The sequence below is a fragment of the Perca flavescens genome, chromosome 8 (assembly GCF_004354835.1).
Source record: "Perca flavescens isolate YP-PL-M2 chromosome 8, PFLA_1.0, whole genome shotgun sequence".
Classification (NCBI taxonomy): domain Eukaryota; kingdom Metazoa; phylum Chordata; class Actinopteri; order Perciformes; family Percidae; genus Perca; species Perca flavescens.
In genome coordinates, this window is record NC_041338.1 from 29910496 (window position 1) to 29933106 (window position 22611).

General features: G+C 38.3%; 2 protein-coding genes across 4 annotated transcripts; one reads left to right on the forward strand and one right to left on the reverse strand.

The window, feature by feature from the left end:
• The first annotated feature begins 2217 nt into the window (after positions 1–2217).
• On the forward strand, positions 2218–11701 carry LOC114560754 (monoacylglycerol lipase ABHD2-B). 3 transcript variants are annotated; one of them, XM_028586363.1, is made up of 11 exons: positions 2218–2308; positions 2711–2783; positions 3894–4124; positions 5423–5598; positions 6503–6670; positions 7393–7576; positions 8130–8222; positions 8657–8758; positions 8865–8934; positions 9205–9289; positions 11450–11701. In XM_028586363.1, exons 3-11 carry the CDS (start codon positions 3913–3915, stop codon positions 11674–11676), a joined length of 1317 nt encoding a protein of 438 aa, XP_028442164.1. In that variant the 5' UTR covers positions 2218–2308; positions 2711–2783; positions 3894–3912; the 3' UTR covers positions 11677–11701. The 3 variants fall into 3 exon arrangements, with proteins under 3 accessions (XP_028442164.1, XP_028442166.1, XP_028442165.1); XM_028586365.1 differs by lacking the exon at positions 11450–11701 and adding an exon at positions 9998–10085; XM_028586364.1 differs by lacking the exon at positions 2711–2783.
• A 2284-nt stretch (positions 11702–13985) lies between these two features.
• Positions 13986–21081, reverse strand: rlbp1b (retinaldehyde binding protein 1b). Its single transcript, XM_028586188.1, has 8 exons — positions 21019–21081; positions 19738–19780; positions 18464–18592; positions 17615–17819; positions 16896–17074; positions 16268–16426; positions 15883–15993; positions 13986–15339 (listed from the first exon to the last, which is right to left on the reverse strand). Exons 2-8 carry the CDS (start codon positions 19747–19749, stop codon positions 15211–15213), a joined length of 924 nt encoding a protein of 307 aa, XP_028441989.1. The 5' UTR covers positions 19750–19780; positions 21019–21081; the 3' UTR covers positions 13986–15210.
• Between the last annotated feature and the right edge of the window lie 1530 nt (positions 21082–22611).

Here is a 22611-nt window from a genome sequence, read left to right on the forward strand (position 1 = left end):
AGTAAAGATATATAATCTTTCTTGGTTTCTTTTTTTTTCCTCAGAAAAAGAGTGTCAGCAAAATCCTTAAACTGTAAAACTCAACAGGGAGAAAATGTCTTTATCCATACAGTCATGAAACCATAAGAACAGTCACGTGCACTGGGGGCTGGTTTGCATGAAGCAGCCGTCAAATGTGGTGAGACTCCACAATGGCAGCATCCTCTGATGTTCCTCTTCTATCAGACAAAGCTTCTTCTCATGACTGACCCTAAGTCTGAACCAGAGGATGTGATGGTTAGATGGAGCTGTAGTGTGACAGAAGCCTTTTTGATCCTAATCCTCAATGTGGAGCGCAGCATAATCCTGTAGACTCAAACCGTGTGAAAATGTGGTTAAGCCTTCCTTAAGGGGAATGCTACTCAACAAATGTGTCATATAATTCAGAAATCTAACTGGTGTGTATCTGTGAATTTTCACTTCTGTCTCCCACACAAAAACAAGACCAAGCCCTCTTTCACTTCTGCCTTCCATCTGCAAACACGAATGATGATTCACACTTATAAACAAAGAACTGAAAATGATCAAGGAGTGTAGTGTACATTCCTGTGCCGATATTTCTTTGGAAGAAGCGCACAAGCCACATGAATCATAGTACAAACAGCTGTTTTTGCACACAAACTTCATCAGGACTGTTCAGGACCAAATAGGTGTAACAACATAAACTGAAGTGTAGGGCTCTCTAAAGATATAACTAAAGATATATGGTGTATGTTCAGAGGTAATACTGGATTTGCTCTTTATTTATTTTATTTTATTTTATTTTATTTCTATCTTTATTTTTAATTTAAGACATACTGTGTACATATACTTATACTTATATTGTTTATACCTATACTTATATTGTTTATTACATTTAGAGAATGTGTGATGTGCACCAACAACACCAAAACAAATTCCTTGTATGTGTTAAAAAACGTACTTGGCAATAAAAACCCTTTCTGATTCTGATTGATTGGGTTCAGATCTATTTATTAAAGTGAAAAAAATCAATAAAATGTTGTTCATTTCATTATGCATCACTACCTCTGCGCCTTTTTCTATAAATGTATGGTGTTTTAAGACGATTAAGGACCAACTTCACTCAAAATGAGTGTTCACTTTCTGTGGCTCTATTTCTTTTGAATACATGTGGCTGTATTTGTAAAATGACAATAAATAAAAATAAATAAAGTGTATTTTAAGAAAAGCCAAAGCAACTCAAAACACTCAACATCCTGTCCACTTCATCATACGGTTGTTTAATTGAGTGATTCCTAACACATTCTTAATAAATTTGAAATATTATGTTAGTTGTTTGGTAATTGTGGGGTAAATTGCTTTTAAATAATGTAATATTATTATTATATATTTTTCTCATAATTACCTATAATAAACACATTGCCCTATAATAAACCTATAATCAATTTTGAATGATACACAAATTAGCAGTTATAACAATGTATATTGAACGCATGATTTGGTCACTACGAATAAATATTAAGTACCACTCACCACATTGTATGTCCAATTAGCGGATGGCGCCCTCCAGTGGTTAAATAAATAAAAGGGTCTGACTGATAACTGGAAACTGAGGAGACATTAATTACTAAACTTTAAAACCGATTTTTACATACAATAACCAAATAAAATGAATCAGTTGGTGTTGTTGTTGTTGTTGTTGTTGTTGTTGTTGTTGTTGTTTTTGTTGTTGTTGTCGTCACTACCCATAAAAAAACTCTTGTGTAAGACCTGAGTAGCCTATCTGGTAGTAAGTTTACGTCAACTTAATCAGCTATATAATACCTAATATGTTGAATATTCGTGTGTGGGATTATGTCAATATTTTCTATCTACATATTTGTGTGACATCTATGTTACTGTAAAATGGTTAATGTTTCTCTAAAATAGGAAGTAAGCTACACCACTGTTTGTTATGCGGCCTTCACGTGCTGACGGGTTTCAAAGATACATTTTAAGAATGCAGAAACTGAAGTAGGTTACATAACTCAGAAAGCGGGGAATTAATTCATACATAAGCTATGATAACTAATATATAGTGGATGTGATGAAAATTAAACACACGAAGGCATATAAAGAATACGCTTAAATGTGTTAGCTATTTTGTAATGTTGGCTTGTATTTCTAAAAGTCGGAGCTTTATAAGAGCACTTGAATGCGTTCTGAGTTTCCTGATACTCAGTCACTCGCCTGCTGTAAACAGACGGTGTTCAGCTCAACTCCGGGTGGATCCGACCAGAACCCGAACAGGCTACCAAAAACCGCGATGGTAAGACCGGAAATGTTCTCTGTATACTTTTTTAAAACTATATTGTGTACTTTATGTAAAGTCCATGTAGTTTTTGTGTTTGTTGAAGCCTTCAGCTTCACCTCGACACTATTTAGGAACAGTTTTACCTGAGTGACAAAACAAAAGAGGGGAAGAAACGTTAAGTACACTTTAGCGATACACAGCTGGCTGTTTGTTTTATTCTATGCTATCCTATTCTACATTTTGTTGTTCCGGTTTTGTCGTTAATACATTATAAATGCATCTAAATGTGACATATCAGAAAATTAACGTTATATGCCGGGTGTGTATGATTTTGGTATATAGCTACACCAAACGCATAGCTACACACCCTGAAAAACTTTTAAGTTTTTACAAGTAGCTTAACTGTTTGTTTTCCAGCACTGGGAGTGAGCATCATCAGACAGAAAGGAGGGCCACAACCACTGTGTTTTCTTCAAACTCAGACAACAAAGTGGGTAGAAACTGTTTAAATCAGTAGAGGGCATCTCTCTTCTGGTTAATATCATACAAGGTGTCCAGAGTGAATTTTCTCAAGAAGTTTCCAGTGGTCGAATTTGGTATCAGTACTCTTGAATTGTAGCATCGGCTACTCCGTGGTGGAAATGAACCTAGTACGTTTATTCAAGTACTGTTCTTAAGTAAAATATTGAGGTACTTGTACTTTATTTGAGTATTTCCATTTCCTGCTACTTTAACTCCAGTAGAATTCAATGGCAAATATTGTACTTTTTAATCCACCGGTTTTGTTAACTTTAGTTACTTTGCAGATTCAGATTAATAGCCTAATACAAAATATAAACCAACAAATAAATGATGTATTATTATAGATTAAGATGAAAAAAAATGTGATCCCTGGAAAAGGAATGCCCAAGCTACCCAGCAGATAAAGTATATATAGCCTAAAGTAATTAAAATTAGCCCCACCCCAACTTTTATCAACTGCAACTTTAAAAGATTCCTTACACATGAACTCTTCACTAATTATAATCTAATAATATACACATTATTCTGAAATGGGCCATTCCACATAATAAGTACTTTTACTTAAGTAAAATTTAAATGCATGACTTTTACAATATTTCTCCAGAATCGCAGACCTTACCTTTTTTAGTAAAGGATCAGAGTACTTCATCCACCTCTGCCAATACCAAATATTTTGTATCAAGAGCCAATATTTATACATTTTGTGTCAGATATTGTAAGTCTGCTGCAGAAGGTCTGTTTGCAGTATCCGAGATTCTGACACATACCTCAGACCAATACGAGAAAGTAAAACTTTCCACTGACAGCAGACTACAGATATTTTATCAGGGCTAGCAGCTCTGTAAAGAGAGTAACTACAACACACATGCTGAGGAAGGCAGAGCCCAAAACCATCATGGGCAAACTGATCTAAAGTATATATTTCTCTAATTCTATTTTCATTAGTAATTTTTCAAGTTTTTCAATCTCAGCAAATTAGGTAATTTTATATTACTGTAAATAACACTCCACCTCCTGTACACTCTTAATATAAGATATATCATATACATTTAATGCTTTCCTAACATGCTGTACATAGGTCTTCTACTGTGTATACAATGGCCACCATCGAAGACGGTAACATGAACACCTTCGGCCCGGAGCTGCCGGCCATGTTTGATGGCATGAAGTTGGCAGCAGTGGCAACTGTCCTCTACATCATTGTCCGCTGTCTGAACCTGAAGAGTACCGCATCACCACCAGAGATCATCCACCAGGATACACTGCTCAGCCGCTACCTGTTCAAATCCTGCCCGATGCTGACCAAAGAGTGAGTGTTTATGATTATGTAGTCCCCGTTTTAAAGACGTGTGATGCATCTTAGACTGGAACATTGGACGGCTTCTGCTTTGGCTAATTTGGGTCTAGATCACACGAGACACCGGGTGTGAGGTTCACTTGCATGGCTTTATCAAGACTGCTGTGAAAAGAAGTAACACCTGACAGAATAATTGAGAAAAATAGCACTCTAAATGGAACTTAAACTGGTTTCTCAGATGTAAACATGATGACTGTGGACATGACATTATTGACTCAGACTTGACCTGGAGACATGAACAGGATCTTTTTGACGTTGATATGAACTTGAACATGGAAAAATGAGAGTTGGACTGAATTCAAATTTAAACATAGAGGACCTGTGACTCGACTTGGATTAAATTTCATTTTTTAGCAAAATACAGCAGAGGGGTTTTCCCACACTGTGAGGAGAAAGAATAGACAAATAGCATGAAGGTAAAATTAATGGAGAGCAATAAAAGTTAACTAGACATAAACCTTCTTCATATTAAATCAACAAACTTATTTAAAAAAAAAAAAAAAAAAAAATAAATACAGAATTTAACAAGAACAACAAAAGTTATGAATACAGAGAGGATAGAAGGTTGGTAAGTGAACAGGTTAGCTGGGAGGGACCATATGAGCTGCCTTACACCTGAACAACTAACGTTGTTTGGTGAATGTCAGAGGGATCTAGTCAGCGAGTAAACTTTATGCTTCTGTTGGCCTTTGGTCCAATTTTCTAAAGCATACAGGTTCATGAAAAGTGACAGTCTCTCTCAAAAGAGTTCTCCACAAATTTAGCATTGCACTCCTATAACATTCTCGGACTTACAACAGAGTTTTAAAATGCACTGTCTCAAAACCACTGCAGCAGAACCAGAGATGTCATCTTTTGCATTCTTCCTTGTTACTTGGCAAAACTTAGCACCTACATTTACCCACAATGCAAATCCGCATTGTGGGTAACAGTTCAGTCTGAGATTTGAATGTGTTATGCCCAGAAGCTTCTAATGTAGCCAAGAGCCAGTAGCCTCAAGCAGTAACCTATAGAGGTCTGGTAACCTCTATTCTTTCTAACTCCACACCCCTAGATAAAAAAAAACAAAACACAAATAACTGGTTGGACTGGTTAGTAAAATGACTGATTTGTCTGCCACTCCTATAGTTGGAGTGGTAGATGTGTCTGTCTGTAGTGTAATAATCTTTGACTGTGCTAACAAATCTTCAAAGTGGAGATAAGGAGATTACAGCTGTGATATGTAATATGGAGCTTGTCCTTCTCTCCAGATACATTCCTCCCTTATTGTGGGGTAAGAGTGGACATCTCCAGACCGCCCTGTATGGCAAGATGGGGCGTGTCAACACTCCAACACCCTGCGGTGTCCGCAAGTTCCTCCCAATGCAGGACGGGGCCACAGCGTCCTTTGACCTCTTTGAGGCTCGTGGAGACCACAGCACAGGAGGTCAGTGGCAAATACTGGCCTATCTAGTGAAGCACCAAAGCAGCTGGCTTTGGATTTACTGCATGTTTAGGATTTAATTACACAATTACTGATCTTCTGTCCTACTTTTAAAGCTTATTGTTTGATGAAGATATCAGTGATTATTGTTTTGTCTTTTATTTATGTATCCTTCTGAGTTTTATGTGCTTGTTTGAATAGTGAGCAGACCATCCTGAAGTAACCGCTCACACTACAGTACAGTATGCAATAGCAGGAGGACCACTAATGAAATCTCTAGAGCAAAAATGCCATTTCAGCAGCCAATTAAACACACACACACACACACACACACACACACACACACACACACACACACACACACACGCTTGTGGCACTATCTTTGTGGGGACCCATCATTGACATAATGCATTCCCTAGCCCCTTACGTAACCTAAACCATTATTATTATTATTATTATTATTATTATTATTATTATTATTATTATTATTATTATTATTACATTACTTAACCATCACAACTAAATGCCTAACCTTAACCCTTACCCTCACCCTAACCATAACCTAATTCTATCCCTAATCCTACAACCAAGTCTTAACCCTCAAACAGCCCTTTAAACTTGTGTGGTCCAGCATTTTGGCCCCACAAAGCTGTCGGGACCCCACCAGTATACTGGACTCCTGGTTTTTGGACCCCATGAATATAGTTCTATACACACACACACACACACACACACACACACACACACACACACACACACACACACACACACACACACACACACACACACACACACACACACACACACACACACACACACACACACACACACACACAACATCCACTTTTACACCCACACATGACTACACTTGTATTCCCTCTTGTTTTTTTGTCTGTGTGTATGTCAGATGACATTACCATGGTAATCTGCCCTGGGATCGGTAACCATAGCGAGAAGAACTACATTCGGACTTTTGTGGATCACTCCCAGCAGCAGGGTTACCGCTGCGCCGTCCTCAACCACCTGGGTGCCCTGCCCAACATGGAGCTCACCTCTCCCCGCATGTTCACTTACGGTAAAGAGGGAAATATCACATGGTAGACTTATAAGAACAGGTGTGATTACATGTTACAGTTCAAACCAGAAAGGGGAAGTTCACTTCATTGCTAAAATTAGGGGAAGCAAAATGAAACAAAACAAAACAGAAAATGCAATCTGTTGCAACATACTCTGAGAAAAGCTGATGTTCATGTTTTATGACTTGAGAAAATGAATTAGGGGAGTCTAGAGTATCTTCATTCGAAGGTAGTAGCATTACAGTCTGACAGCCTTTAAATGAAACCTAATTTTATCAAATGATTTGGTTAAAAAAAAAAATCTAATATCATACTTAAAGGTGGAGTCAGGGATTCTAATCTAATCCATTTTTCGTCAAATTCAGCGATTATCACCTCACGGCCCACTAGCTATCCATTCTGTGTGTATGCTGAAAAAAAATCCTGTGTTCATACACAGCCGTGGCCCTGTAAATGGGGGGGAAAACTAATTCTGGGACAAAGTCACACAACACTATTCCTGTTGTGCCTTTGCACGGCACAGGGGTAAGGCAATGGATGTATAAAGAGAAAGGCAGTGGGAGCGAGAGGGACTGTAAAAAAGGAGCATCGACAGGAAGGGTGTATTTGTTTTTGGGTGGTCAGTTTAAATATCAACAATAGCTCTCTAGAATCACAGACTCCACCTTTTTAAACATTTATCAGTACCACATAGTTGTAAAAATGTCTCTCTGTCATTCAGGTTGCACCTGGGAGTATGAGGCAATGGTGAGCAATATCAAACAAGCTTTTCCTCAGACGCTGCTGATTGTTGTGGGCTTCAGTCTGGGGGGAAACATTGTCTGTAAGTTTCTGGGCGAGAAACAATCCAACCAGGACCGAGTGCTCTGCTGCGTCACCGTCTGTCAGGGTTACAGCGCCCTCAGGTTGGTAGAATGAGGGACAAACGAATGAACAGAAAAAGGGAATTGATAATGCATGGATTAGATTACTGAAGTGGTGCTTCAATTTCAGCCCCCAAACCTTTGAATATACATTATATACATATACATACGTAAAGATTGGTCACCTTGAAGCTAGGGCTGGGCAATATGACGAGAGATAGATAGATAGATAGATAGATAGATAGATAGATAGATATATTCTCGTCAAAACGATATAAAAATGTCTATATCGTTTCTATCGTGATGATGCACTAAAATTCCTAATAAAATGAGAAAATTTATACTGTGTACAAAAGTGTAAAAAACTAGGCTTTATGTGGTTATTTCATATGGACTATTTATTTATTGAATTACCAGAAAACATGCTTAAACGTTAACAGTATATATTTTTATCCAGATATAAAATGACTTTTATTGGGATATAAGATTTTAATTATTGCCCAGCCCTACTTGAAGCTTTTTTTTCTAAGCTGGTCAGATGTTTTTTGTACCTTTTTTAGTGTATGCATGCATTTATGTGTGTTTGTGTATGTAGGGCCCAGGAAACATTCCTTCAGTGGGACCAGTGCCGGAGGCTCTACAACTTTGTGTTGGCGGACAACATGAAGAAGCTCATCCTGTCACACAGGTGGATAAACCTAACAGCAGTGTCTGCAGTTACAGATGTGTTAATCCCTTCAAGTTTATCATATATTATTTGCAGCATTGCTTTATTCTGGTGTGTATGTCAGAAAGCAAAAAAGATAAAGCTTGGATCTTGCTTTCTTTCAGATGTATTGAGTTGTTTCTCTACATTAATTGTAATTAACCAAGATAAACCTCCATAGGAGGCAATACTTTCTGGACTGTCTATCAGTAAAGTACAGTATAGACAAGTAATCATTCCTAGACATGGGCCAAATGCTGAAAAATTAGGCTAACAGTGTGAATGACTTGCAGCTACTGCATTATAAAACATTTCTGACATTGTCAAACAGGTGTTAGGGTTTACCAGCCAAACAAAGATTTAGCTTCCTAACCGGATTTGTCTATAAATACTTTTCTTATTGTATTGTTCAACAGGAGCACTTTGCTTGGCCTGAACTCCAGCAATATTTGTGACGCGGACCTGGGCAAACTGTACGCAGCCACGTCTCTGATGCAGATCGACGACAGCATCATGAGGTGAAGTTCGGGTGTATTTTGTATTTTGATTCGCCTGCTAATGGCTGCCACAATCTCTGCAACTCTTATCTCTGTCACTGATGTTATCACACAATTGGTACTGCAGGAAATTCCACGGCTACAGCTCCTTGAAGGAGTACTACGAGAAGGAGAGCTGTGTGCACTACATGAAGAATGTGAGTGTGTAGAAGTTTGTACAGAAAGCTTGATAGATATGACATTCAGTTTGGTTTACTTTGATATACTGCTAATAACTAAGTGATAATTGAGAGGGATCCCTTTTGTACTGGTCCCACTATAGTATTATTGCTTCTACAACTACAGTACTACACTGACTAACCCATCTAAAACATCTTCCACTAATGCTACTACTACTACTAGTATTATTATTACTGCTGCGGCTCCTTACAAAGTCATTCAGAAACGAACTGTTGTTTCATCCCCAGGTCACTGTGCCTCTTCTCCTGGTAAACTCATCGGACGACCCACTTGTTCATCAGTCACTTCTGGATATTCCACGCACGCTCGCAGGTTTGTGTTAATAGAAAAAATGTATTCATCAACGGTCAATAATTAGGAGTATTTGGGGTCTTATGCAATGGTGTTGTTAGCTATAATATATTGCTTTGGTCATGATGTAGAGTAATTCATCAGTTACAGTAATATCAGATATTTCGTGTTTAATCCAAATGGATTCAAGGTAACCCTGACACGATTTGACTGATGATTAAGAGACAAAGGCTGATAAGTAACCTTCAAGACGGCCTTAGTGAACCAATCAGAAAATAGGTCCCATGTTAAAGCAACATATAATAATAAAACCATAATGTTCACACGTTATAAAAACAGTCAAATGGAAGTATGCCGGAATGATCATCTCCTCTACACATCTTTTTAAGCAGCAAAATGCAGATGGATTAATTAAAGTGTTGCTATGGCAGCTCATATTTAGTTGACTACAACAGTAAATCATTGTCCTCACAGGGACTCAAACTCAGACTAGAGTAGAGCAAAAGGCACCCATTGTCCTTCCTTCCTCTGGAGTTGGACACCGGAGACGGAGTCATAAGTGTTGATAGTCTTGTTGCAGTTATCTGCTCAACACCACCCAGCCCAGACAGTCTTGTTGAATTTTTCAGGGCCATGTGATACGACTAGGCTATTGGACTATATATAGAGAGAGCAGTGTGTGTGTGTGTGTGTGTGTACTGAGCCTGTTGCCTTGTCTTGCCTCGGTAGGTCACATCAATTGGCCCATGTGTGTAAATCAGTGTGAATAATAACTTTGACATGTGAAATTCTAAAACTAGCTCTCTACTTCAAGAAAATAAATGAAATTTTTTTTTTTCTTTACATATTTCCCTTCATTACTTACAGTGACTCAGTTGTAATTATTTGTACAAGGTCCAAACATTGACATAATTTTTTGTTGATTAAGTTTGAACTGTGTTATCCCCTGAATTTAATAAAATTAAAAAAATTTAAAATGAAAGACTTTGCTGCGTAGACCTCTGACACATAGGAAACCCACTTAAAAGCCACTGAATAAACTCATATTGTCACAGGCTTTCTTAGTTCTTGAAAATGTGCCTTTTTCTACGAATACATTTTGAAGATTTGGTGACAATGTTCAATATTCTGCACAATACTCAAGATAAGTTAGAGACACTGATGCTGTTTTTTAGTGCCCAATAGGGAAACCCACATATGTAGATGAATTGGAGCGTGTTTATGTGTGTGTAGTGTGGAGTAACAGAAAGGGAAAGGAGGATGGTGTTTCTGTGCGGAAACCGAACAAATTGGCCACTGGTCTCACAGTCAGTCCCCTCCACGTAGCAGTTAATTATTTACCTTCACATTAACAAGATCAGGGAGCCTCTGGTTCTGGGTCAATGCTTGTGTGGTGTATGGCCGGCTCATAGAGTAGTTTTTATATTTATTTTATATGCGTTATCTTTATGTATAACGCTAAATTCTTTCCTATATTGTGTTACTGTATGCGCTTCTGTTTTGAATTACCAAATGGCTGGAGATGCTTGACCAAAAAAACCAAAGTGACACAATAAAGTGCAAAAGTTAAAACCTCAATTCTAAGGTGTCATTATTCAGCAGTTACACCCCAGAAGTTTGGGCTGTACAGTCTTTACCAGCACTATCTGTTTCTGTGATTGTGCCAAATAGTGCCCATGCACCTGCCTAATCCTAAAATATCCTTTCACCTCCCTGTTGATGTTTTGAAATTCAAACCCTGCACAAGTTCGCAATCTTGTGCAAGTCGTAAATTTGGGGTCACTGTTAGGCGTTATAAAATCAGGAAGTCTTTGCTAAAATTCCTTATTTGTCACTACTCATTCATTTATTACAATTTCTTCAGTTATGAGCCAGTGTTTCCGTCAGGAGACATATGATTTGTTGGCCTAGATCTAGTTCTAATTGGTAAATTGAAACTTTACACATATGGACTAATGTCATGTTTGGCGATGATGACTTCAGTAGTTCAAATGGCTGCTTGACAGACAACCCAAACCAGCCCAACTTATTTTCCTGTTACAGATACTTTCACTATGTTTCAACAGCTGTTTGGAAGGATGAATGGGCTGGCACTAACTTAGATGTTAGCCATACTTTAATAGAAAATACTGCTGAGTAAAAAAAAAAAGAAGATGATCTTACTTCTTCTTCTATCTGTAGAAAAGATGCCCAATGTGATATTCGTCCTGACCCAACATGGAGGCCACCTGGGCTTCTTTGAGGGAGACGTGCTGTTACCTCAACCCCTCACCTGGATGGACAAGGTCATAGTGCAGTACACCAACGCCATGTGCCACTGGGAGAAGAACCTGCCGGCCTGCCAGAAGAGCAGCCACCATGACAGGAACTCATGCCTGCAGAGCACAGGGGTAACACAAAGTGGATAACATGCTATACATAGAAGTCTGGAGACAAAACAAGCGACCAAAACTTACGAAGACTTACATACTCTTCAGTACTAATGGCCTTAAAGTTTAGTAAGTCATTCTGGGAATTGAGGAAGTCACTAAACGGGTTAGAAAAGGCAAATTGGTAGTTGGTACACCAAGTTGTAAATTGAAACTCACATAAGATACCTGGAAATGTAACATGACCCCATGGTGAATTGGTCCTTCCTCTTGTTCCCAGTTAACCTCCAGTGTCACACGAGTTTACCCTCTGCTGGTTTTGGCAGCTGCTGCTTCTTGAGTCTGGAAAGCGGAGTGATATAATTAGAGAGGGGGGGTGACCTTTTATCTGCATGTGTTTTCCTACACAAATTACTGCTGAGAAATTTCCCAGATACTCAAATATTCATAAGTCAGCTTACACACAAATTAGGCAGATATATAAAAACTGGAAATGTATCTTAGTGTGAAGGACATAGTCTGAAGCCTTAAACTCTCAAACATAATATACTATATAATATACCTGTAGGGCAACATCCGTTATATTTTGAAGCATTTTATTTAAAAAGCCTTTTGGAATTTAACTTGTAAAGTTTGCGACCAGATTTTAAGTGCCTTAATATAAATGTGAATCTGCAACAGATGTGGTTTCTGGCTACTCATGAGTCAATGAGCTACCTCTGATAAGCAGCAGTATGACATGATTTACGGTTTACAGTAGTGATTTCCTGTTCCTTAACATGTTCAGTCAAACTGTAAATTTAATTTCCTTTAATTTGTTTCTGTTTTCATCAAGAGAAGATTGCTGTTTTATTGTAGTAAAATTCTGTTTAATAACACCCAGTTTGGTGTTATTTCTACTGCGCATATATATAGAGGCATCATTTTGCCCAATTTGACCCCGGTTTTTCACTTTTCATTTCCATTGTGTGCAGTGGACCATCAGCTGGCAATGTTGCTGCTGACCTTCAAAATAAAAGAATCAGGGAGTCAGGTTTTTAAAGAGTTATTAAAAAAACGCAGACAGAAATTGATTTTTCTAACATTTCTTTCTGTGTTGTTGAATGGAAATATGGGCACTTCCTACAAACGTGCGTGACATTGTACTACTCCAGGTGTCCCATCCCATGAATTGCTGCAACAGCATGAGGATGGCCAGATGGTAGAATTGTGGACTCCTAATTTATGCACTTGGACCAAAACACTCTTCACTTTTCAATTAAAAAAAATAGCTCAACTTTGTACTTTTTAATGATACTGCTGTATTTCGGTCACATGTAAACTTATAAAAACAGGCACATGGCTTTGGCTCAAATACAATGGAAGTCTCATGTTAGACATCACTTTGAACAAGAGCTAATTGTACGTTTCATAAGTGAACAAAGTTTTTTGGGGGTTGTTTTAAGCTGCTTATTGCTACATGCTTGATTGGTGGAGTCTGCCATGTAAAACCAAAAAAATAATACAGTTTTTGGTACATTAAAACACAGAAGGCGCATGAAAACATACCTCGGTTATGTCTCATGATACAGTATATTTCCATGAGTAGTATACTGATAAAGGTCTCTAATATTGACAAAATAAATGTGGATATTTTGTGATGAAATCATTTGCTTTCTGTGGTTTATTCTGGGCCTTTGGTGTGAAGGTTTATTTTTAGTCATAGTTTCCTGTGAGTAACATCCTGTCAGAAGCTGTTAATAAATACAGAGGACTCCACCTAAGTCCATGTGAGCTTATTAATCAACATTTTAACCATCAGAATTAATACAACTTTAATTCTATATCTGTGATTTAAAAGTTGAATGCAACAGCACCACTATTGTGTCTGTATGTGCAATATGTCCTACTTGTTTGATATGGACTTTTTTTTTGCCTGCACTATTGTTCTTTATGTATTAGCATATGGGTGTACCATTTATAATCTAATCTTAATGTGTTTTGTACTGATATGGTGCACAGTCATGACTAATTAGTCATATTTGAACTCACTCATTAATAAATATTTTCACATAAATTTAGTTTGGTCTATTTATTGCAACCGGCTCTGGGTTTTCCTTTTATAGCCATGCTGTCATCATGGAAATGCCAGTCCACCACTTTGGACTGAAATATTTCAACTATCAGATGAATTGCCATCAAGTTTTGTACAGTCATTCATCGACCATAGACATGATTTTTCCTCTAGCACCATCATCAGGTAAAAATGTACATGTTCTAAATACTATATTGCAAATTGATGCAAAGACTACAACTTATATTTATATACAGTTTATTGTACATGTATTGACATTATTATTGGTGCACCAGGTAGCACGATGGGTAAAACGTCATAATGTTCAAATTGAAGAAACGGCAATCTCAAAAACACATGAGAGACAGGCACTTGTTCAAATATCAGCCTTGTACTTCTAGGAGAGACAGGGAGGGGGGGCCAGAGGGTAGAAACTCAGAAAGTTGGAGCCTGCCAGTGTTCAAACTAGCTGTGTGGGTGAACTACAGTCCAAACAACGCACAAGTGAACAGGTGAGAGACAGACGGTAAGCACTCTCATTTGGCTCAACGTGAGTCCGCCTGTGTGTCTTAATTAAACAATTTCTTTCTTCATGAAATTACATAAAAAATACTTTAATGCATCTGAATGCTCAAAGAATCAAACTGGTGCTTTTGAATTTTTAACTCAATATGTGTACTTAACAATAACGCAGATTTTTTTTTCTTCTGACAGCCACTGGCTTCCATTTATTTGGGTTTGAAATCACATCAACTTGCAAAGCCTTGAAGATATGTAATCCATGAGGACATTTGGTCACCATCATTTTTTTGACCAGTCACAGTAACAGTTGTGAGCATGAAAACTTTTCCTCGTCGGCGACAATCACTAAAGATTGTGAATTTGGTCTTTTTAGAGCTTTTTTGAATGGACAACAACAACAACAACAACAAGGAAGCATGAAAACAGCACCAGCCCAAACCTGCTTTACTGTTATGTTGCAAAAAATAAAATAAAGCCATGTACATTTTTATTGTGATGAATTGTCTATTTCAATCTTTAAGTCTTTAAACTAAGAAGGTTGATTTTCAAAAGATGCTATTTTGAAGTGACGTCAATGCCTAAAAGGGCGAAAATCTTAAATCTTAATACATATGCATTGTTAAAGAATCTGTCAGTCTGTATTTAATTATCTAAAACTTGAAAATCTATATAATATGTAGAGATCTGGCTTTGGTCACCAGTGCTAAAAAAAGAGGAACTGTAAGGTGCTTAAGGAGCAACCAAATGGTTTATACAGAGAGGGCTATAATGACTGAGGGTGAGTGGTTTCGACCGCCTTGTTCCTGTTAAGACTGTGCTTCATCAGGAACCCTGGAAAACAACATCACTTGAACTTCTCACACACTCGTGCCTTTCATTCATAATGTTTTTTTCCCACAACCACACAGTTAGATTTGGCCTTTGAGTCTCCACAGTCTGCGGGGGTTTGTAATATATAATGGCTCTTCGCCTGGTTGTTGCAAATGGAGGGAGGAGGTTTAGTCGAACAGCTTGGCTGCTGTGGCATTGCCGTCGTACTTGGAACCTTTCCCATCGAACTCAGAGGGAAGGATGTCGGCGTCAAACTCCTTGTAGTAGTTTTCCAGCTCGTCTCCGTGGACAAACACCTAGAGCATAGGACATTCGCTGTTAGAGGCGTTTGAGACTATAGGTATTTATAGCACCTGACTGTCCAACATGTAAACAAGTGGATATTTAATTTGAGCACCCTGTACCCGAGTACTACAATATCACTGCATAAAGTTAATTGTAAAGTGGCATTTTGGAGTATTATTGCCGGCCTGAAACCAAAAAAAAAGCACTGTTACATGAAATATTTTTAAACGAACATGTTAGCACTGTTACATGAAATATTTTAAACCAACATGTTATTCAACTGAAATACAAACATAAATCTTCAAACAGGATTAAATCCGCATGTTACAAAATCTAAATGCTGAATCAAGATAATCAATGCTGACAATTGTGTTCTCCTAAATCTGGTACCATGTTATTTCATTACAAGGTGTGATTAAAAAAAGAAATAGTTAAAATGCCTCGGAGCTTCATGTAATGACATGTCACCCAATATTTTACATGCAGTTTCTCGATAAAATGATTAAAGCCCATGGTGCTGTCTCACTTTCAGTCATTATATTTGTCTGACTCACTCTCTCTAGCAGCTTGCCCTTCATGAGTGGTTTGACCACATTGTAGGTGGTGGTGAAGTACCAGGGCTGGTGGATGAAGTGCACAGCTTTGAAACGGGCAGGGAATGAATCCTGGCAGAAAAACAAACAAAAAAAAGGCAGATTGTTTGGTGATATAACGCTCAATAAAGCCTGGCTCAAGGTGTTAGGAGAGGGAAGACTTTTCTAATCTAAAAGCATCTAATTCTCTTACCTGCAAACCAATCTAGTTCTACTAGTAATGTAGTATCTAGCCCTGTAGCATTTACACTCTTTAAAAGTTAGGGTATAAAAGTTCTCTGAAACTTAAACGCAAACTTGGCTTTTCATCTGCATCTTTTATTTCTACAATATCCATCCCTCCCACCTGCAACATGTCCACCATCTTCTTGAGCTCGGTGGGTTTGATTCCTGACGCCTGCTGCATGGTGAAGCCCTTAAAGTTCTCAATGATGCAGAACCCGTTGATCTGAGTCTCCTCGTTCTCCAGCAGCTTCTCCAGGATCACGCAGTAGGCACGCAGGATCTAAACACACACACACACACACACACACACGTTTACTTATTTGTAGTCACATTTTGTCCTCTGTTCATGTTTGAGCAAAATGGGGTGATATGAAGAAAATTATGAAGAGATCCTGTGGTGGAATGTAACTAAGTACATGTACTCAAGTATTTAAGTACAATTTCGAGGTACTTATACTTTACTTGAGTATTTTTTCTACTTTAAATGTTTACTGCACTACATTTTGGAAGCCAATATTGTGCCAGTAGTAGTTTTGCTTATTTAAAGCCAATGTACTTACATTGCATTACATTACTTACACTTAGGCTACTACTTGTTGTCTGTAGTTCGGACCTTCAAGGTTGAAAGCACTTAATTGGAAGTCGCTTTGGATAAAAGCGTCAGCTAAATGACATGTAATGTAATGTAACATATATGCACTTCTAGGTGCATTGTGGGATATGCGGTCACCCAGAAACCACCCACTTACCTCATCAAACGTGATCTCCTCGTAGTCCCAGTTCTCAATGTTGAAGAGCAGAACCACGCGGCCGTATTTGTCTCTGCTCGGCAGGATGCCGGGGTAGCCGGCCTCGATGGTACTGCGTACGGCCTCTGGGGTCAGATTCTCAAACAGCTCGGGGTAATCCTTCCTGAAACGCACGTAGCCTGGGTGGAAACACAGGGGTAGAGTCCAGGGTCACACCAGGCTGTACATTTGGCTTTTTTTGGTAAGTATTGATTGGTCATAACAATTATGGAATCATAGTTTTTAATTTGAATTGTTCAATAACACTTTAGAATATTATTATTAATAATTAATCATTTAAAAGTCAAATGTTTTGTTGTTTTGTATTAATCAGTCTGGTTTTCAGTGGAGACTTTTAGTGTAACATGATGATCTAAATGCTGTTTGACAATGACCCATGTGTGGTGGAAATATAAATCACTGTAACTTTTTAGCATGAAAATGATCAGCTGTAAATTTTGAGACATTTTGTCAGTGCAAAATATATATTCATATTCAGGTATTTGCTCTCATTATGTCCTTTGAAGCCTGTTTCTGATAATATTTTTTGTAAATTAGTTATTATTAGAGAACTCTGGAGCAGTGTCTCAGTTGGGTCCATGTCATACAGTTATGTTTTCTGGTGGGAAAAATGCTGTCAGTATATTCATGTCTGCCACTTCAAACTGTTTCCAACGTACCCTTCATTAGGTCGAAGGCTCTGGGCACGTCGTACTTCCTGGCCCGGATGAAGCGGACCAGCAAACTGTCTGGTTTCTCTCCAAACGTGTCGTGCACCCCCTTGGCCAGGTCGTCACCTGCATCTGCCTTCTCCTTAATCATTTCTCGCAGCTCCTTCACTGCCGCCACCCGCTTCTCATCTGTCTCGTTCAGCTCGTCCTTGGCCTGGAGGGGGAGCCAGACCAGACAGTTAGCTCACAGAACTGACAAAAAGTAAATGATAAATGTCTACTAATGTTGCAAGTGACTGACTGTATTGTAAGAATGTGCAGGGAGAACTGCTATGCACAGAGGAGTACAATGCCTATCTACTCAATTTGGTTTCATCTGTCTCTCTAAGTGCCCTGATATTCAGTCCAACCTTGCCTTCATGTTAGCCAGTGTCAGTGAAGAACTCAAGTTTGACTTACAACTTAGTGTGTTATCCTAGCTTTCCTAATTGGGAGCAGCAGCTGATATGATGCATGCAATGCGTTACCCTCTGAGTCTGCTATTTCTTATGTTTTTAGTGCTTTCTTTCAAAGAAGAGTAACATGAGGTAAAGTATTACAGGTGGCTTTGGACGGAAGCAAAACCGTTACGTAACAGGAACAAAAGCTATAGCTAGTGAACACAAGTGTCAGCATAGCCCGGCTCTCTTCTGATACTGCATCATGAACTCATCCCTCTCTCTTTAAAAAAAAAAAAAAAAATTAGCTTAGCTTAATTTGTGTAATACATCATGAGTGATAAATCGTAGAACAGTGATTAAACTGTAGTACATGAATTCTATTTTGTGTCCATGGTAATGTGAGAACAGGTGTGCTTACCTTCTGCTTGGTGTGGTCCGGCAAGCTGGCGCAGGGTCCAAACACTGGCCCGTGGTCCTTGACGGTGAGACGTTCCAGCTTGGCCCTGAGAGCCTGCTCCTCCTCCGACACCATACGGTAAGTTCCACTCTGAAAAGAGAGTATTAATGCAAAAACAGACTAACTAGGACTGCACGTTCTGGTGTACGTGTTGCTGTAACCGTCATCCTGATTAACAGCAACCTTTCTGACCTTAATGACAGCTCTGTAGAGTGTCCCAGTACGAGCCTGCACACACAACTAACCGGGCCACGCATCTGCCACAGCTAAAGGAATATTAGCGCTTCACTTGTGTTTGAAAAGTCAAAATGTCCTCATGAGTTACTTAACAGGTGCATTATCTCAGGAGCAAAAACTCCTGAGCTAAAAAAAAGCCTTTTAGTAAAAAGCAGTCTGCTATCTCGAGTACATTTTGCAGGTACAGTACATCTTATTTGTGCACTAGCTGATAAATCAAATAGAACCAACAGTTAGAAGCTCGGTTGCTGCTCACTTTGCCATGTTAACTGAGCTTTCAAGCTACAGGTGCTGGGTATCGTCACATTTATGTACAAAAAGTCAAAGTTTTTAAATATTAAAAGACTGGAACACACACACGCAAACACAAGCAGCCATATTAGAGCTTGACATTCAGTAAATGTCTGATTAATGAATAGAAAAGACTACAAATCTGACCAGACATTTAATTCCGACATAATTCAATATAAGGGGGGTGAGGTTTGATATCCAGCCCTAATAGATGTAAGTTTGTTTCTACTCTGACATGTGATAATTCTCTCACAAGACTTGGTAATGCCGCATAAGGTTTAAAAACGGTCCAACTTATCTGTGAGACAAAATGTCTGATCACCAGTGTTGCAGGAGCAACAATCAATAGGCCTCAGTGTTTTTTTAATCTCCCTCACATGAGTCCAGGAAAGCCTGTAAATACATGGTAAGGACTCATGGTAGACCTGAAGCAGGGATCAGAGATTTGCAGCTAAGGCTACTGTAGCCGTTGACGGCATCCATAACAATGGGCTTTTGGTCTTGAAAAATGTTGAGCTGCAGCTGAGTCCATGTTAAAGGAACATGAATAGGTATTTGTCTTGGAGATTTATTCAATCACAGACTTATCCTCTTTCAACGCTCTTATTACAACTCAGAAAACCGCGTACAATGTCGGCATTGATTAGTTCTCTTTAAGCAAAATCAGACCAACAGAGTTTTAAATAAGTAAAAGTGCAAATACTTACAACCACAGCCATATCTTCTGGTCTTTTATCAGCTTTGTACTGTCTGCAAGAGAAAGCAAAAAAAGCAAACAATTGACACACTGTACTCCACTTTAATCCCCCTTCATCTCACCCTCTCTGCTATCACAGGGTACCTTGATTCGGCTATATTTAGCACTTGCCCATCCCTGGATGATTTATCAGGAGATTTAAGGTCAACAGTCTTTTGGTTTCGTAATCAACAGGCTCACAGTTTTTTTTGTCAAACTTTATACTCTTTAGTATCATGCCGACAAATTCTGTATACAACTATGTACTTGTATACAAGTATACAACTATAAATAGTGTTCCCTTAAATCTACCATAGATTTAAAAAAAGAAGAATAAATTGTGTTGTAGCAAATGTAGTATCCGCCTGTTCTAATACTAATCTATTAATCGATTGACAGGCAATGTATGAGCAACTATTTTGAAAATAGGTTAATCATTTCTCAAGTAAAAATACAAAATACTGTACATCCTAGCTCTTTGTAGGAAATGTCACAGTAAATTTAATATATTTGACTTTAAAACAAAATGAGCAATTTGAAGGCTTAACCTTGGGCTTTTAGGAATTCTGATGGACATATTTGAATATTTTCACGACACTAGTCTTTTATTTTATAGACCAAAATTAATAATAACCAGCAGATCAATAGATAATGAAAGCCCTATCTTAATGTCAAATATATCACACTTAAAACAGAGTGAAAAACTCAATGTACATTTGTATTTGTATTTAAGTATACATTCTCAAATGTCTTGTGCATCATTTAACACACATTTCCATGTAATCTTTGGAAACCTTGAGAATTGTTCTCATGGGTTTGATGTGCAGACAAGTAGTCATGACCCTTTAAAGCACATTACTTCTCCATTTCTTTACATTGAGTACATTGTAAGTTACATTCCCACACATCGGCAGGCAGAGGTTTGGAGAATATCATAACATAATATACGCCATTCAATGGACATTTAAATCCAAAGCTGCACCAGCTTTGGGATTGTTGGTTACAGTGGGAATGCAGCCAGAGTAAGTCCCATGATGCACAAGAAACATCAAGATACAAGAAAAAGAAACAAAATGTCCACACTCCTTTGATTTCATGCCACTTCAGAAGAGATCATCACTGCCCCTGGTCAAAATCCATTAACAACAGTTAAACTACAGAGGAACCCTGAAGAGCTGCAGAGTTTGAGAGTTGTACAACATCAGAGGTAGAAAAGATAAGTGAAGTAGCACATCCAGTAGAAGAGTCTCACCTTAGGCAGATGTGAAGTTGCTGGTGGGGAGTCGCAGGGAGTCTGTGTGGAGCGAGATGGATGGGACCTATAATTTGTAGTGTTGGGATTAGTGGCGTCACACCAGATTACATCCAACTTTTTTTTCTTTTCAATCAGCATAAAAGGCACAGAGGGTGGGAGGAAGTGATGGTGAGGGTGTTTGGTCAATGGTGAAGGTGATGAAAGGCAGGGTCAGGGCACATTGTGCATGATGTAATTTTGAGTACACACTTTAGGTAAGAGGTGGTTTAAGAGGGTGGAGGGATTTGAATGCATTCCAAGGAGACTTGAGTGAAAAGTGACTATTGTGACTGCTGATTCCCTGTTGGATTCTTGCAACTCGGTGAGAGGTGGAGGCCTGTATTCAAATGGTGTGTTTTTACAGACTGATCTCATGAAGTGGCGTATGTATGACACGCCAATTCATATGCCATTTTGGCGTGTTATCAAGACGCATACTCTCTTTTTAGCGTGTTTATCAATGCCGTTTGGTCTCCATTAACTTAACATTACCTTGCAATTGAGTGTGAATTTACGCCGTAGCGAGTAGTATGAAAGGGCGAAAATCTGCGTAGGGAGGTTGGTCAGGGTGGTAGATGGGTCAAACACAGGACTTCCACCCAGAACTCAATCCACGTCACGCTTTCTAAACCCAACCGTAGCTTTCTTCTTTTCCTAAACCCAAACCGTCCGGTGTATACGCCGCTCAAAATGCGTACAGATAACACGCCACTTAGCTTTAGAAAGTGGCGTGTATGTTTACGCAAAGTCATGATATCACGTTGGCTTTTAACATGTTAAGAGACATGATGTTGATTTGGGAGTTCAGATTGGTTCTAATGTTTTGACATTTCTAATGGGACCAGCAGCAATAGGAATACCTCTTTAATTTATCTATTTTTTTTACTTTTCAGAGAAAGGGCTGGGATTTATAATATAGGCTGTCTCTCTATGTGATTATATTCCATATTCATCACTTAGACAACCTCAGACCCTGATTAGCAGCAAAATCTAATAAATAAATCTAATCCACCACATTTCATGGTAATCTGCCAACACATTATATACATTACATACACAACGCATAGACTCTATCAGCAAATGGTGAAGGTTCTACGTTTTAGTTGAGAGTGAGAAGAGGTTTTGTGGAGTTGTGTGTATTTTGGTCTGGTCTGTCATCAGATTTGGTGCATATGCTCTCATTTTTGCAAAATGAACAACGCATGCATTTGCTTAGTTTTATATTAGTGTAAAATACATATCTTAAGATTTTTGCACTGTTGGATAGACAAACAAGACAATAGATGTCAAATTGGAAAGTTTCCCCCTTTTTTAACATTTCATAAACTAAACAATCAATCAAAAATAATTAGTAGGAGGGCTGGGCGATATGGCCAAAATCTTCCATCCCAATATAGGTCATCATTTCATATAGATATCACGATATAGCATGTTTTCTGGTAATTTAATAAAGTCTATATGAAATAACCACATGGTAAAGCCTATTTATGTATACTCTGTCAATGAAATACTTCACAAATGAATTTTTTATTTGAGTAGTTTTCTCATTTT

Excerpts from the sequence above, each read along its gene's own strand:
- LOC114560754 (XM_028586363.1), top strand. The coding sequence starts at position 3,913 with ATGGCCACCATCGAAGACGGTAACATGAACACCTTCGGCCCGGAGCTG. Across the intron at positions 7,577-8,129 it reads CAGGGTTACAGCGCCCTCAG|GGCCCAGGAAACATTCCTTC; the intron begins GTTGGTAGAATG and ends TTGTGTATGTAG. Across the intron at positions 8,223-8,656 it reads AAGCTCATCCTGTCACACAG|GAGCACTTTGCTTGGCCTGA; the intron begins GTGGATAAACCT and ends ATTGTTCAACAG.
- rlbp1b (XM_028586188.1), bottom strand. Across the intron at positions 16,427-16,895 it reads AGGAGATCACGTTTGATGAG|ATCCTGCGTGCCTACTGCGT; the intron begins GTAAGTGGGTGG and ends GTGTGTGTTTAG. Across the intron at positions 15,340-15,882 it reads AGGGCAAGCTGCTAGAGAGA|GTGTTTGTCCACGGAGACGA; the intron begins GTGAGTCAGACA and ends CCTATGCTCTAG.